At 47.7% G+C, this 14,098-nt stretch overlaps 1 protein-coding gene across 2 annotated transcripts; it reads right to left on the reverse strand.

The window, feature by feature from the left end:
- Positions 1-2,016: 2,016 nt before the first annotated feature.
- PEX5 (peroxisomal biogenesis factor 5) lies at positions 2,017-13,636 on the reverse strand. 2 transcript variants are annotated; one of them, XM_084279296.1, is made up of 16 exons: positions 13,621-13,636; positions 12,832-13,035; positions 12,268-12,303; positions 11,967-12,099; positions 11,213-11,347; positions 10,013-10,118; positions 8,732-8,822; positions 8,283-8,399; positions 7,807-7,899; positions 7,515-7,634; positions 6,823-6,966; positions 4,702-4,772; positions 4,321-4,536; positions 4,015-4,180; positions 3,667-3,824; positions 2,017-3,323 (listed from the first exon to the last, which is right to left on the reverse strand). In XM_084279296.1, exons 2-16 carry the CDS (start codon positions 12,979-12,981, stop codon positions 3,122-3,124), a joined length of 1,938 nt encoding a protein of 645 aa, XP_084135422.1. In that variant the 5' UTR covers positions 12,982-13,035; positions 13,621-13,636; the 3' UTR covers positions 2,017-3,121. The 2 variants fall into 2 exon arrangements, with proteins under 2 accessions (XP_084135422.1, XP_084135423.1); XM_084279297.1 differs by lacking the exon at positions 8,283-8,399.
- Between the last annotated feature and the right edge of the window lie 462 nt (positions 13,637-14,098).

A 14,098-nucleotide genomic window follows, 5' to 3' on the forward strand; every position in this document is an offset into this window, starting at 1 on the left:
GAATGGATACACTACCGAAGGGCATGAGAGATTAATAAGAGTATAGGAGGTTGACCACAGCATGAATTATCTTCTGTCTTATAGTACCAGAAGTAGGTTACCTCAAAGGAAGGAGGTAGCAAGCTTAAAATAAACAAAACCAAAACCACTTTGGATCTCTAAATACAGAATTTATTTGCATCCACAGGACGTTGCAGAGACCAAAAGGACCACCTGGCTTCAAAATCAACAACACAAGCAGAGAATAAATTCTCTGAAGACCATTAAACAAACACACTGATTCAAATAATCCATCAAGCGATGTTTAAGCAGAAGATTTCTGGAGGAGACTACCCACTATATACTTGCCTTTATATTCTTTCCATGAACATCCACTTCAGGTCACCACACCTCGAGCATTCATCTAGAAAAAGACTGGTCTGACTGGAAAGGCTTCACACACAGGAAAAGAGAGGTAGGAGCCTGGGGCCCAAAACAATGGATCAGAGGATTTTAACTCAAGAAAACTCAGGATCATGAAAAGGCTTGGCAGCTTAAGAGTAAGAAACTGCAGTGGTAAAATACAGCATAGAACAGCAGCACATTCACCTTCTTGATGAATATGGAAGCTAGTGAGGAGCACTGTGTCTAGAGGTATAAGGATCTCAAAGTACAAATTTTCATTTGCTGTTACCTGCCAGGTGGGTGTTGAGTCAGGTCAACACCAAGACAGAAGAGATTAAGACTTCCTGAGGGCCTTAAAGCAAGAAATACATAAGACACCAAAAAGATAAAATAAAAGCAGAAATGTAGCAAGAAACACGGGTGGCAGAACATGTACTGAACCATCCCCTTTGATTATGTGCCCAGTGCCCTATGAAAGATCTAGATTGTGTCCTGTGATGGTCATGGATTTGGTAAAGAAGAGCCAAGGGCCTGCTGGGCTCCCCCACCCACCCCCCCCCCCCCAACACACTTTTAGTAGTGATAGGCACTGCCACTGTTCTGTACATTGGGGAAAGTACAAGAGAGTACAGAAATACAAAAATTGCAAAGCATGATCATTTCTAAGGCCCTCAGCTACTAACCTAGCATTCAGATCAGGCCTGGTGTGAGTGAGGGGGCAAATTAGGGACCTCCAAGCACCACTGCCTTAACTTTTTGGCAATCAAATGCTCAGTACCTGCCCCCACTGTACAACAGGGCTTGGCAACAGAAGACATGGATTTGGCTGGAAATGCAAACCAGGATCACAATACTGACAGAGCCCCAGTACACACCTAGTTTGGAGGTGGCCAGGGACAGGATTGCAGAGGGCAGGCAAAAGGTGTGAACTGGAACCAGAATGCAGGTATGATCAGCCAGCTGCTGTTCCCTGCACCAACACTCCACTTCCAAAGACAATTTTTAACAGAACAAGGTTAGACACAGTCTGGACAGAGGCAGCTCACTTCACTCAAGCCTAGGAAACAGAACAGGGACTCACATCTAGGTGAGGGTCTGGCCTCAGCAAAGGTAGAGCAGGTGCTGGGAGATGGTTTAAGGTGAGCAGAGACCAATCTGACAGGACTGAGATCATTAGAAACCAAAAGGTGCACGTCTGCCCAGCAGCAGTGTCCATGAGCAGGATGCAGCAGCAGCGTTCTCCTTTCTTTTAAGCAGCATAGGAAACAGTGTTCTGCATGCTTTACAGCAGTTTCAGAACAGTGCATGCAGGCTTGAGTGCCACAGGGCAGGATGGGAAACACAGGTAGAGCACAGAAAACGTACAGCAAGAGCTGCTCCCTGCACATACTTTCTGTTCCTGACTGTTACAGTGGACAGAAAACAAGCCTGCGAGGTAAAGGTTTGCAGGAACAGGTGCCTGGTGGAAAAGGATCAGCATTCCCTGCCCAAGTCCCCAGTCTCAACTACCGCAGCAGTCAGGTTCCTCAAATGACAAAATGTAACACAATTCCCTGCAGATGGCAGGAAAAAAGTGTTCTGCTGACTCCTAAATCTAAGCAAGGAAATGAGAGTGCTTTTGGCACAGGGAAGGTCTTCTGCTGGCTCACAGAACTGAAGCCTGAGGCTACATCTAAACAAGGTCCTTTAAGCTTCACCTGCACAGCAGCCATCAATAAATCAAAACCAAGGTCAAAAGAGAGACAGAAATTGAGACACACTGATTTATCTTTTGAAAATCAGTGGGCTTATACCCCCAGAGATAAACCCACTGCACACAGCTCCAACAGAGGCACAGAGAAAGGTGTCATTTTGGCAATTTTAATTCTCCCCCTTATTATACAAAATACTTTACAATTAAAAAACACTTTTCCCCATAGAATCATATACATATATTTATAATTAACAAGATTCAGTTACAGACAAATTAGAGAACTTCTGCATAGAAGACAGGTGAAAATTAAGACTTGATCCTTTCCCCACCATAATTCTGGGAGGGAAGGTTACATTTTAGACACTTACTCCTATCACATTCCCTTACGTCTGAACTCTAGGATCTCCTCTTACCCTGACAGGCCAAGGGCCTCCAACAGTGTCCCTAGCAATACAATACTTCCTCTCAAAGGGTTATGAAGTGACACAGAGAAACTAGCATCTGGTTGTACCATGAAGTTACCAGTACCCAGAAAAGGGGACTCCTGCCCCCAGTTTTCCTCAGCAACCCACATATATACACATGCAAGCACATACATGGGGGAAGCATGCTCAAAACCCAGAATTTTCCACTCTTTCACCAAACAGCAATCCCACTCCACCAAATCAACCGGTATTCGAGATGCATCTAGCAGCAGGTAGTCTCTGCAGAATGCCTACTGTCATATGTCAGCCAAGCTTGGCATTACTGCAAATGCAGTCTGGCAAGAGGGCTAGATGTCACTGTCTTCCCCACTTTGACCATCTGCCTACCAGCAAAGTGTACGTCAGTTATGGAGGTGATAACATGAACCACTCAGAGATGCTCAGGCCACAACAGATGGTTAGAAGTTGCACTCTTCAGCATGAGGTCCTTGAAAACAGTTGCCAATGATTTGCCCTAACAGAGCAAAGGTATGTGTGAACCTAGTGAACATTTTCTCTCTAAGGAAGATAACCGCTGGGCCGGGCCAACCCTGCACTCACAGGGGAGCCCATCCCAGAGTCATTGCTGGAGGCCAAATGCCTGAAGCAGTGTGGGAAGATCGCGGGCATCAGCTGCCCCATACAGGTCACTCTGCCCCAGCATGGAGAGTGCCATACGGAGGGTGCTCCAGATGTTGTCAGACATAGCACCTTGCTGCCCCCGTGGACCTCTGCTCTTCTGTTGCATGTGCAAAGCCTCTAAGAAGTGCTCCACAGCCTCACTGTCAACATAAGAACATACACATGCTTACTATAATAAAGACGGTACATCTCATACTCCCACCACTCCCATTTCCTTATAAAATACTTCCCCCTCCAAAACAGTTTCCGTCTTTCCACCTGCCGTGATATAGAACCAGAGATCCCCCTTTTCCCTCTTAATAGAAACTGAAGTCCAAATGGCCCCTACTCCAACTGCATATGCCTGACACACTGTACTCAGGGCAGAGCCCACACACTCACTCTGCTCTCCTACACCAGGCACTGCCACAGTAACCTACTGCAGTGTCTCCCAAACACATGCACCCCCATGGGTTACAGCAGATCAGCCCGTCCCACACTCACCGGTGGGCACCCAAGTTGATGCAGCTTATGCCCAAGTTGTACCGAGAGCGGATGTATCCTGGCTGGAGCTCCAGGGCCCGACCATACGCAGCCACAGCTTCCTCACTCCGATTCCCATTAGCCAGTGTGGCACCGAGCTTGTTCCACAGAAGATGATCCTGGGGGAAGGAGCAGAGAGAAAGTCTGAGGCAAACTGCATGTTTTTAAGTTCCAATTCAACCCTCCCTTCCTTGTGCATACATCTTATTCCTCCACTCCAAAAAGGTACCTGCCACACACAAGCAGCACCTCCACCCACCCAAACATTCACCCATGAGCCTCCAGCATCCACAGTCTGCCCTTTCTTACGTTGGGGCGCACGCTGAGTGCGGCACTGAAGCAATCCACAGCTTTCTCATACTCGCCACTAAGGTTGAAAAGGACACCCAAGCCACACTGAACATCAGGATCCACAGTTGAGGGGTTGCTGCGCACAGCTGCTAAGAACAGCTCTTTCACCTCCATGAACAGCGAGCTGGAAACACACAGAACAAGGATACTGGTGTACCATGGAGACAGTTGTCCTTCGGTTGCGCCCTCTGCTCTTGCCTGGACCAGTCCCAACCACCCAAGAAGCTTTTCAGCCAAAGGCTGAAGTTTGTGGTCCTAACTTACTCAGACAGCAGGGAACCTAGGACACGCTTGGAAGGCCCCAAGTTTGTCCCTGAGACACCATCTTCTGGTTTGTTCTCCAGCAGGTGGGCATAGTCTGGTTTGTGCCGTAGCCAGTCCCGCAGGGTCTCACAGGCCTGCTTTTGCAACGACTCGTTGGTGAAGCTGACTGCCAAAGCCATAAGTGCTGTGAGGTTCCCAGGCTGCAGTTCCAAGCACCTGCAGGACAAAGAAAAAATAGTGAAGTTTTAAATCAGTCTGGGAGATGCCCAGATACAGAAGGTAACATGATCAAGACAGAGCACACCATGCTAGCCATGTGGTCCTTGTGGCACTATGCACTAGACAAGGAGCCATGCTCAGAAGCTCTTCTGCAACACTCACTGTCTGAGGGCACTGATTGCCAAAAGTTCCTGTTCATTCTCTGCTTGAGTGGTTCCCAGATACTGCCAGGCCTGAAGAAGGTAAGATGCACAAAGTCAAGACTTCCTCATACCCAGATAAAAAGATCAGACACAGCAACTAAATCCACTCTATCCCACACATTTTTAGAGTGAGACCAAATATATGCAAGTATACACATTAGCCACAGACGTAAGTTTCTCCTGAAAGACAAAGACTTTATGGCACCTAGGTCCTCAAGGCCAATAAAACTTGTGCTGTTATAGTGAAAAGTAGTCAATGTCTACCTGGAGATCTATCATAAAGCAACTGTTGGCAGTTCTATACTTTTAAGTTACAGAAACTCCACTTTAAACCGTGGTTAAACTGCAGATGAAGGAGGGAAAAGCAGAGGTCTTATTTCCCAAGAACAAAATGGCATAGCAGCAGGGCTAATCACGAGTTGATCCCCAAGGTTGGCAGCTGTATATACTTGTGTACTGGTCCATTAGCAAATTATAATCTTGGAGTTGACCATCAGACCTGAAAATAAGAGTACTGTTATTTTACTGAGTCTTCTGCCATCATGACACCAGTACATGAAAACCACTTCCATCTCCAGGCTCCAAACACACAGACTATTTAAAGGCACTAAATCCAAAGTGCTTGTTCACTTTATGTTGATAACCACACCCCTTGCTCAAAAATAGGCTAGATAGTTGGCTGAACTGTCAGCATGAAGTACCTGCCTTTCAAAGGCAAGTCACAAAAGGCAGTATCTGCTGTCTCAAGGAAGGAAACCTGTTTCATCAGTAAAGACACAGACATCACAAGCAAAAAGCAATCTTACTGTCTCAAGTCTCTAATGCCTCACCATACTGCTAGCTGCAACTCAAGCTGACCAGTGACAACTGCATAGTGCTCTGTGGGCAAAACAGCTGAGATTCAAGGTAAAGTTGTGGTTTGGCCCAAAACAACCATGTAATTTCCTTCACCACAGTTGTTCAGGTTTCTTTGATCACTGTAACATTTGTGAAGTCTTGACTTTTGTACTTTCTGCAGAGTAGAAAAATTCAGGATGTTTTCAATACAGATAGCCAGAAGTGGCCCAAGATTTCTTCTCCTAAGGTTTCAAATACCTCTCCATTACACTCAGCCTGCAAGCCACACTGACTATGATAAGAAAATGCAGATTCTAAAGGAATATTAGCAACACCTTTTGATCATTGTAAAGCTAAGTTAAGATCTTCAAAACTCTGCTTAATTCCAGTACCCTAGAAAGTTAGATGCATGCATTTCCAAAAGGAAAGCCTCAGGATTAACAAATTGGCTATTTCCCACCATATACAGTTATCAGGGCTTGAATCAGACACACTGAGAATTCAGCATCCTTGAGGCAGGCACACTAGAAACAGGTAATGTGAGTGTATTTGCATTCTTCATCTTCCTCCTGAGAATGCACACGTCCTTTACCTCTGGAGAAAGGTACACAGACTATTCCATTTCTCAATCCATCCTGCAGAAACTGAAATGCTTTATGGAAATAAGTATTCACTGAATTAGGAGCTGGAAACTTGTCTTCAGTATAAAAATCATTCTCTGGCCCACACCTTCAAATGAAGACTGTGAAGACACTCAAGCCATCTCTCAATCCTTTTGGGTTATATCTCCTGGCATCTAGATGGAAGGCCTAACCAGGACCCCTAGTCTAACAAACTGCTCAGAATCAGTCTTCAATACTGATATTGAAAGCAGTTATCAGCCATAAGCATCTCAAAACTTGCAATGCCAATGAAAACTTCTACAGAAGCAACTTAAGAGATGAGAACTCTTTATCTTGGCTCCATGCAGCCCTATGTATGACAAAGGTTTTACACTGCTCTGAGCCAGAGCCTTTGTACTTTTTGTAACTGACCTTAGTCATAAACCTACTTGCCCCCAACCCTTCTGGGGATTCACATGCATCAGCTACAGATGCAGAGACACAGAAAAATGCAATGTTCTCATATACCCTGCACAGCCAACACTAAAGTGAGTTTTCTACACGCACCCTGACACCTCACAAGGGAAGGATCTAAGTAGCAGAACACCTGACCAAGGCCTGTTATCTCTGCTCTCACTCACCTCCATATGATCTGGTTTCTGTTGCACTGCGGCCTCAAAGAGCAAGACAGCATTGGGGAGGTCTCCTTCCTCCAAGCGCTTCCGCCCCTCTTCAAATGCATCTGGGTGATCTCTCATGGGATTATCTTCCTCAAACTGGTAACCCTAGCAGGGAACAGAGATAGGGGCTAATGCTGGGAGACAGGCTTAGGGAGATAAGAACTCTCTACAGTACAGCACAGTCTAGTCTTAGTGCTTCAGAAACACTCAAACAACAGATAGGCAGCACCTCGTCCTATCTGGTTCACAGCAGATCAGAGAACAGCAGCTCTTCTTCCTGCCTGCTCTGTACTGAAAAATTTCACCAAACCAGACCCAGAATAAGTTGCAACAGAGATTAAGCCTCTGGTGTGGGTCCTATCAGCTAGGGGGTGCGGGGGTGACAACACTTGCACTCACTGCAAGAATCCCAGCATTAACTGGTATTTGATGTTGGACAAGAACTAGGCAGCATTTGCAGACAAGCAGAAGTAAAAAGAGCATATGTTTTATCCCTAGTTGATCTGGGATGAGGGTACAAATGACAGCAACAGATCAGTGTGAGAAGGAATCCTAGCAGCATTTGGAGTCTGTGGAGCTCACATGAGAGGCAGCAAGCAGTCTCAAGGCACTCCATCACAGTGCCAGGGCTGGGAGACCTTGTTCTCCATTACCTTGTCATATGATGAAGAGCTGAGGTCTTCATAATCAGAGAGCCAAGGGTGAGCCTCTGCATCTCTCTTGGCCATCTCCTCCCATTCTGCCTGGAGTTTGTCCCAGAAGTCCACATCTGACTGAAAGCATAACAAAGTGATCAAAGAGTCACCTTAAACTGAACTACACAGATACCCCAAAGAAATCCCTCTTAAATGCTTGTAGCTCTCCTCATAGCATGCAAAGAGAGAGAGGTAACCCTACCATGGGCTCTCAGTTGGTACCCCAGCCCTCCTCCCCTGTCAGCTTTACCTCCACAGCAGTCTTTGCCTGCTCAAATTCCGTATCAAGAGTTGACATGTTCCCAGATCGCGCAAACTGATCCACCCAGGCATCAGATGCCCCCTGGGAGTTTGGAAGAAGAAACACACCTTTCTTTTTAGAATTTGGCAACCTCAGGGCACATCCCAAAATAACAGGAGGGTATGATCACCCCTCCCTCCCCATAAGAAAGAACTGATGGGCTGTATAAAGTGGAGAAGTGTTCGTTTGAACATCCCCTTCCTCCCAGGTGCTACAGGAGACAAGAAAACTAACACTGCACAAACACCTTCCCAGTTTCTGGCCAGACTCTGATAAGAGCCCAGCATCCCCTCCCTTGCCTCCCCCAGCCTAGCCATTAGTAAAGCTTTGCAGAGGGTTGGACTTGCCATTCTCCCTTGCTCCCAGACTGTGCACTGCAGCAAAGAGCTTTCCTCCTTCAGAGCACATAGAGCTGGGGCTCCTACCTGCTGCTGTATAAACTCAGCTGCCCATTGCTCTGCCTGATCCTGGTCTCTGTGGGTCACCTGATTAGCTTCAATCGTTACCCTCCCATCTCCGATCTGGCGAACAAACTTTAGGAACTGTGGCAGAGAAATGAAACAAGGGTGGAGCTGGGCAGATGCTTTGCTAACAAGCCCTCTGCCCACACCCCCCTCCTCCACTAAGAGGGCTTCTCTCTGCAAAGTGAGCACAATAGGCCCAACAAGGTAGGGAGGAAAGGACTTCGCCACTATCATGTAGTGGAGATGGATAATATCTAGAGTGGATGGGACGGTTCACCGATTTACAGGAAACAGGGAAGAAACAGAAACATGGAACAACAGGAAACTATTCCTTTACCCTCTTCCCCCTTCTCAATTCCCCACATCCCTAATTCACTCTAGACAACTACCGCTTCCAGAGAATTTCGCACCTCGGAATTCTTGAGTTTTGGATCATCCACTTTAGAGAGGAAATCACTAACAGTTTTCTTCAGATCATCCTCAGGTTGATATTCCTCGTACCTGTGTTCACAAAGGCAGTAAAAGGATAAGACAGGGTCTGATACAGGCAACAGTGAACTCTTTTACTAACAACAGTCAGCACAATAGGCCAGACAACAGTATTGAGGGCTATAACCCCTCCTCAAAAATTCAGGGTTCAAGTGATTTGGTACCTTTATGCATCCGTAAGACTTCCAAATTACTACTGGGTTAATTGTGCAAGTGACCGACAAACAGTAGCAGAATTAAACAATTACAGGGACAGCACAGTTCTGTAGAACTGTTTGGATTCCTTGGCAAGCTACGAAACATTGTCAGTTTTAGCACTGCCCTAAGCAGGTGATGTGTCTAGAAACAAAGAAAGAAGGTTAAGCATATGGAAGAGGAACAATGTCTTAGAAAAAGCACCAGCTACACAGAGGATTGAGGGCTCACAGAGAGCATGCAACACTATGTTGCCTGGCTTACAACAGGATAGGACCAGTTCTACGTGTTACCGCTACATTCAGACTTAAGGAAGTCTTTGCCATCAGCAGCAATAACTCAGGCATGTCCATGTTGGTAGAAAGGTATCAGAGCAGAAGAGCTAGGACGAAGTAAAATCCAAATATGCAAAATCTCTTTTAGGGAAAGACCTAAGAAGCCCAAATTGCTTGTGCTGTTAAATTTAAAAATCTCAACTGTAGTCAACAGGTACCTACATATAAAAAATTTATAATAGCAGACTATTCTTTCATCTACCACACAAAAATGTATGAAAATAAAGTCTGAAAGGCTGAATCTAGAAATATGTAGAGGAAAGGCTGGACAAGGTTTGTCGAACAGGGATAATAAAGTGATGAAAGTTTACAACCAGTAGAGTCTAGTACTTGAGATCTCTAAAGCTAGCACCTGTTGTGGAAAAAGCGAACTTATGCTTGGTTAGGAGTTCCTGAATTCACTTTAAGGAGCATTGCACTGGGCATGAAATTAAAGTAGACTACGTGATCACTGTACCTTCTGGGAACTAGAAAACAAAAAAGCCGGATCTCTTAAAAACTTCAGTTTCCAATCAAAATTTCCTCCCTTCTCTGAAATCAAAGGCCTGAGACCATCAATCTAGATTAAATGACTCAAAAGCCTTCAGCCCATAACAGATTTCTATCACCTATTCAAACTTCACCTACTCAAGTGCCTAGCAGCAATAAGTAGTCTTGATAAGTCAGACTCACCATTTATCTGCCACAGATTGGTCTTCTGATTCCCCAAGCCACAGTTTCTCCTCTGACTGCTCCAGGTATTCTTCTGCCCACTTGGCAGGAGACACAGACAGCGGGTCTGCATAGGACATCAGGAAGAATGGGGAGAAGAGTAAGATAGACTGACCATTACTCAGACTAATTTCAGATTTTGTTATCTCAACACAATTAGCTACCATACAGAGAAGACCCCTTCAAAGACAGACAGGTTACACTTGTTTCTTCTAACTCCAATCTAAAAGAATTAAGCCTTAGATTCACTGTGTACTAAGAGATGCCACTGTAGTGTCAGTATCTTCAGGATTTTCTACTTTAATTTTGCAACTTGTCTGCTCTATGTGGGGTACTGTGTAGGTCAAGAAAATCAGCGATGCATTACAAGTCTGTTGAAAGCACAGCCAACACAGCACTACATTTCCATCAGAACTTTTTCAAAGACTCTTGTAAATGCTGATTTATATTCCCAGAAGTATAAGATGAAAAAGTCAAACAATGGAACTACCTGGCTCTCTAGAGTGGCTGCTCCTGAAGAAGAGTTTAGCATCTGTTTAACTCTTACTCATAACTTCTAGATTGGGTTATAAATGGTGACAGGACATTATTTCAGCCTGAGCTTTACACACAATGCAGGATGGCTTTTCAGGTGAACTACTGGATTGCTTGAATCAGAAAGTTTAACCTTTGGGCCAGAAACATTTACTTTACACATTTCCAAGGTGGGACACCCCACTACACAAATGAAAATGCCAAAGTATTTGGCTAAAGCATACTAGACAAATATTCACTTTTGGACCAAAGGCAAATCTACCCTTGAGAGCGAATTAGAGAGTATGCAAGCAAGAAGCAGTACCAGATCATCTCCAGAATCTACATCAATTGACTCCTATTTTTATAAAAGCTGTTTGAATAGACTATTGCTTCTAACTTCTCAAAGTAGCCTAAGATAAAAACAAAAGATCATGACACCTGAATAAAAGCTTTCACACTATACAGTTCCAATTCAACTAAGTCATTACAAAGCAGCTTTTTCCCCTGCCCTGTTAAAGCTGCTAGGGTAAATGCTGACTGTTAGGCCCAAAGCATTACTGCAATTTCACATTCAATATCCCTCCACTGTATGCAAGCATGTGACTAGGAAACATCTTGACAGCAATTCCAAAAGGGACCTTTCACCTGTCACTTCAGCAATGAATTCCTGTGACCAGTCAGCCTCATTGTAATCCGAAGAGACATCACGAGCACTATCTGCTGCAGCCAAGAACTCCTGGGTCCAGTTTTCAGACATTGCCAGGGCTGCCACACCTGGAGCTACAAGAAGAATAACACAGAAGTGAGGATTGGCGGACCCAAGCATCATTTAAGTGTCCCAGGCTAGCCCTTATAATCTCTGTTCTTGCTTTGTTAGAGTAAAATCACAGAAAAATTCCACTTGGAAGGAATTTCTGGAGGTTGCTAGTTTTTTTACAGCAGGTTAATACTAAAGCTAGGGATTAGGTTGCTCAGGGCATTCATCAGGTAACTTCTGAACATGGTCAAAGCTGGCAATTCCCCAGCTTCCTTAAGCACCTGTTCCAGTACTGAACCACCTTCCAAGGGAAGGGGAAGAAGTGTTTCCTTATACCTCGTTAATTCCCATTTCTACAAGTTGCATCCATTGCCCCTTGTCCTTACACTGTGTATTGCTGTAAAAATCCTGGCTGTGGCTGCTGAAGACAGTAACTAGACATTCCACCTCCTACTCCCTCTTCCCTAGGCTGAACAAACAGTTCCCTCAGCCTTTCCCTCTTACAGCACATATTTCAGCCCCTAAACACCTCAGTGATATCCACCAGACTTGTTCCAGTGTGTCAGACTTGTTCCAGTGTGTCTGGGAAACCCAGATACAATGTCACAAGTGCTGAATAGATGGGAAACACCCTGCCCTCACCTCGCTGAGGGGCCTGTCGAAAGCTTGACTGTTCAATCTCTTGCATCTCAGCCAATAGGTCATCCATTTTAAAGGTCTGGGGTGCACGGGACAGCAGAGGGGCATTCTGCTCTTGCAGGAACTCTCCAACCAGCTGCCAAAGATAGACATGGATTACAAACACAGCATAGACAACAAAAACACAGAGTCCTAAAGCATGAGAGAAGGCTTGTCAGAAGGGAAGATTAATACTGGGTAAAGGGAAAAACAGCAAACAGTATAAATGAGAAAAGCAGTAGGGCACACATCAATCTGTTCTTACCTCATCTTCAGTGGCCACTCCCAGTGGTTTGGATACCTACAGAGAAGAGTGAGCAGTTATCCCAACAGCTTCAACTCCATACCCTACACCCCTCTCCATCTACACCCTGCTGCCCAGTTAGTTTGTATCTTCCTAGTCCTTGAGCTTAGGATGTCAGACTTTTCTTGCATTAGCTGCCTGTTTATGTGGGAGCTAAAGGATAAGGGATACCTTAAGTGATCCTGTCCAACCTCCCTCCTACCACTTCCTGGGTTAGGGCCTGGGACAGTAAGGCATACAGGCTCACCACAGCCACCAACACCCTCTGAGCACCCATGAACAAAGCTTCCACAAACAGGCACTCACCCCATAACCCTGCAGGACAAATAAGGTGACCCTATGGACTTTTTCTCCAGGAAAAAGAAGCAACACTGCACCTGTCTGCATCAACAGCACCCCCTGCCGTGAGGCTCACCTCCCACCCCCTTCAGCCAGTACACCCCTATCTGACGCTGACTGCCCCAGATGTGGGCAGGTGCCACACCGAACCCCAGCTCAGCAAGCAGGGTGACCAGCAACACTCACGGCTGCAGCTCCAGGAGCCCCAGGGGGACAGGCCAGCGGGCCCTGAAGTCCTTCCTGCCGCAAGGCTTTGTCCTGGGTGAAGTGACCGGCCAGCTTCATGAGGGGGTTGGAGCCCCCACACTCCGGTTCCACCAGCTCCCTCATGGCCATGGCGCCAGGCAGGGAGGGAGGAACGGTCGGCGCCAAACCCCACCGGGCCTGCACCTGGCCCCGGGGCGGCACATACACCGGGTGAACGCCACGCGGAGCGACCGGCCGTCGGAGGCGCCCGGGTTCGGGCCCCGTGCCCCGACACAGCAGCCACCCAGCAGCCCTCCCTCCCCCGCGGGCCCGGGAGTCCGAGGGGGCAGGCCGGCCGCCCCCTCTGCCCGCGCAGCCGAGGAGGGCCCGAGCCCGCACAGGTGGGGGCTGGGCTCAGAGGCATGGTGCCACGGCCCCAGCTCCCCCCCGCACCTCCCAGCGCGGCTGAGCGCAACCCCGCGGGCACGGCTGCCACGGCCAAAAAAAAAGCCCCCACCGCCCCGAGGAGAGGGACCACCCCCGCTCCCTCCGCCCTGCTCCAGCCCCCGCCCACCGCCAGGCCAGGCAGGGAGGGAGGGGATAGGCTCTCGCCAGGACGGCAAGGCCGCGGCCTTCCCAGCGAGCCCCGAGCCCCGCGCTCCCGCCCGCTCCTCCCGCCGGCCGCTCGGGCTGTATCCCCCCCGACCCGCCCCTCCCTGCTCTACGCGAGCAGGTGGGGTGGCTGAGCCCGACGCGACTCAGTGGAGCTACCTCCGCCCGCCACCGTACCTGTAACTGCCAGGGCTCACGGGGTAAGGGGTGGGGCCAGGGCCAGCTCTTAAAGGACCAGGCACCCCGCGAGAGCCGCACCAGAGCGCCTTAAAGGGCCAGAGTCGCGCAGGCTGCCAGCGCCTGGACGGCTGCCTCTGGCCAGCCACAGCCCGGCCGCTCGGGTCCCTCCCTGCGGCCTGGCCTCCCTGCGGCAGGCGACGTTCAGATGCAGCCGGAGCTTCGCCCGGGCAGAGCGGGTTTTGCACTGACGGTCGCTGTCGCCCACCCACCCTGCAGCCGGCTGCAGGCCTCCGGCCCCAGCCGGGAGCCCTTGTAAAGAAAGGCACAGGAGGGTCTCGTAGCGTGTGTGAGGAGCAGATGTTCATCTGGCCGACAGATTGCTATTTTATTACTTGCTTTGGGATCACTAAATGGCATTGACTGGTTAAAAATGCCTGCATTTAGCTGAAAAGCCTGTGATGGCTTCGGATAACCC

The sequence above is a fragment of the Gallinula chloropus genome (assembly GCF_964237585.1).
Source record: "Gallinula chloropus genome assembly, chromosome: 1".
Taxonomy (NCBI): domain Eukaryota; kingdom Metazoa; phylum Chordata; class Aves; order Gruiformes; family Rallidae; genus Gallinula; species Gallinula chloropus.

Bases quoted from the DNA above. Each gene is read 5' to 3' on its own strand.
- PEX5 (XM_084279296.1), bottom strand. From the start codon at position 12,981: ATGGCCATGAGGGAGCTGGTGGAACCGGAGTGTGGGGGCTCCAACCCC. The intron at 12,100-12,267 runs GTAAGAACAGAT...TATCTTTGGCAG, and splicing joins GAGTGGCCACTGAAGATGAG to CTGGTTGGAGAGTTCCTGCA. The intron at 4,537-4,701 runs GTGAGTGTTGCA...TTTGTCCTGCAG, and splicing joins GCAATCAGTGCCCTCAGACA to GTGCTTGGAACTGCAGCCTG.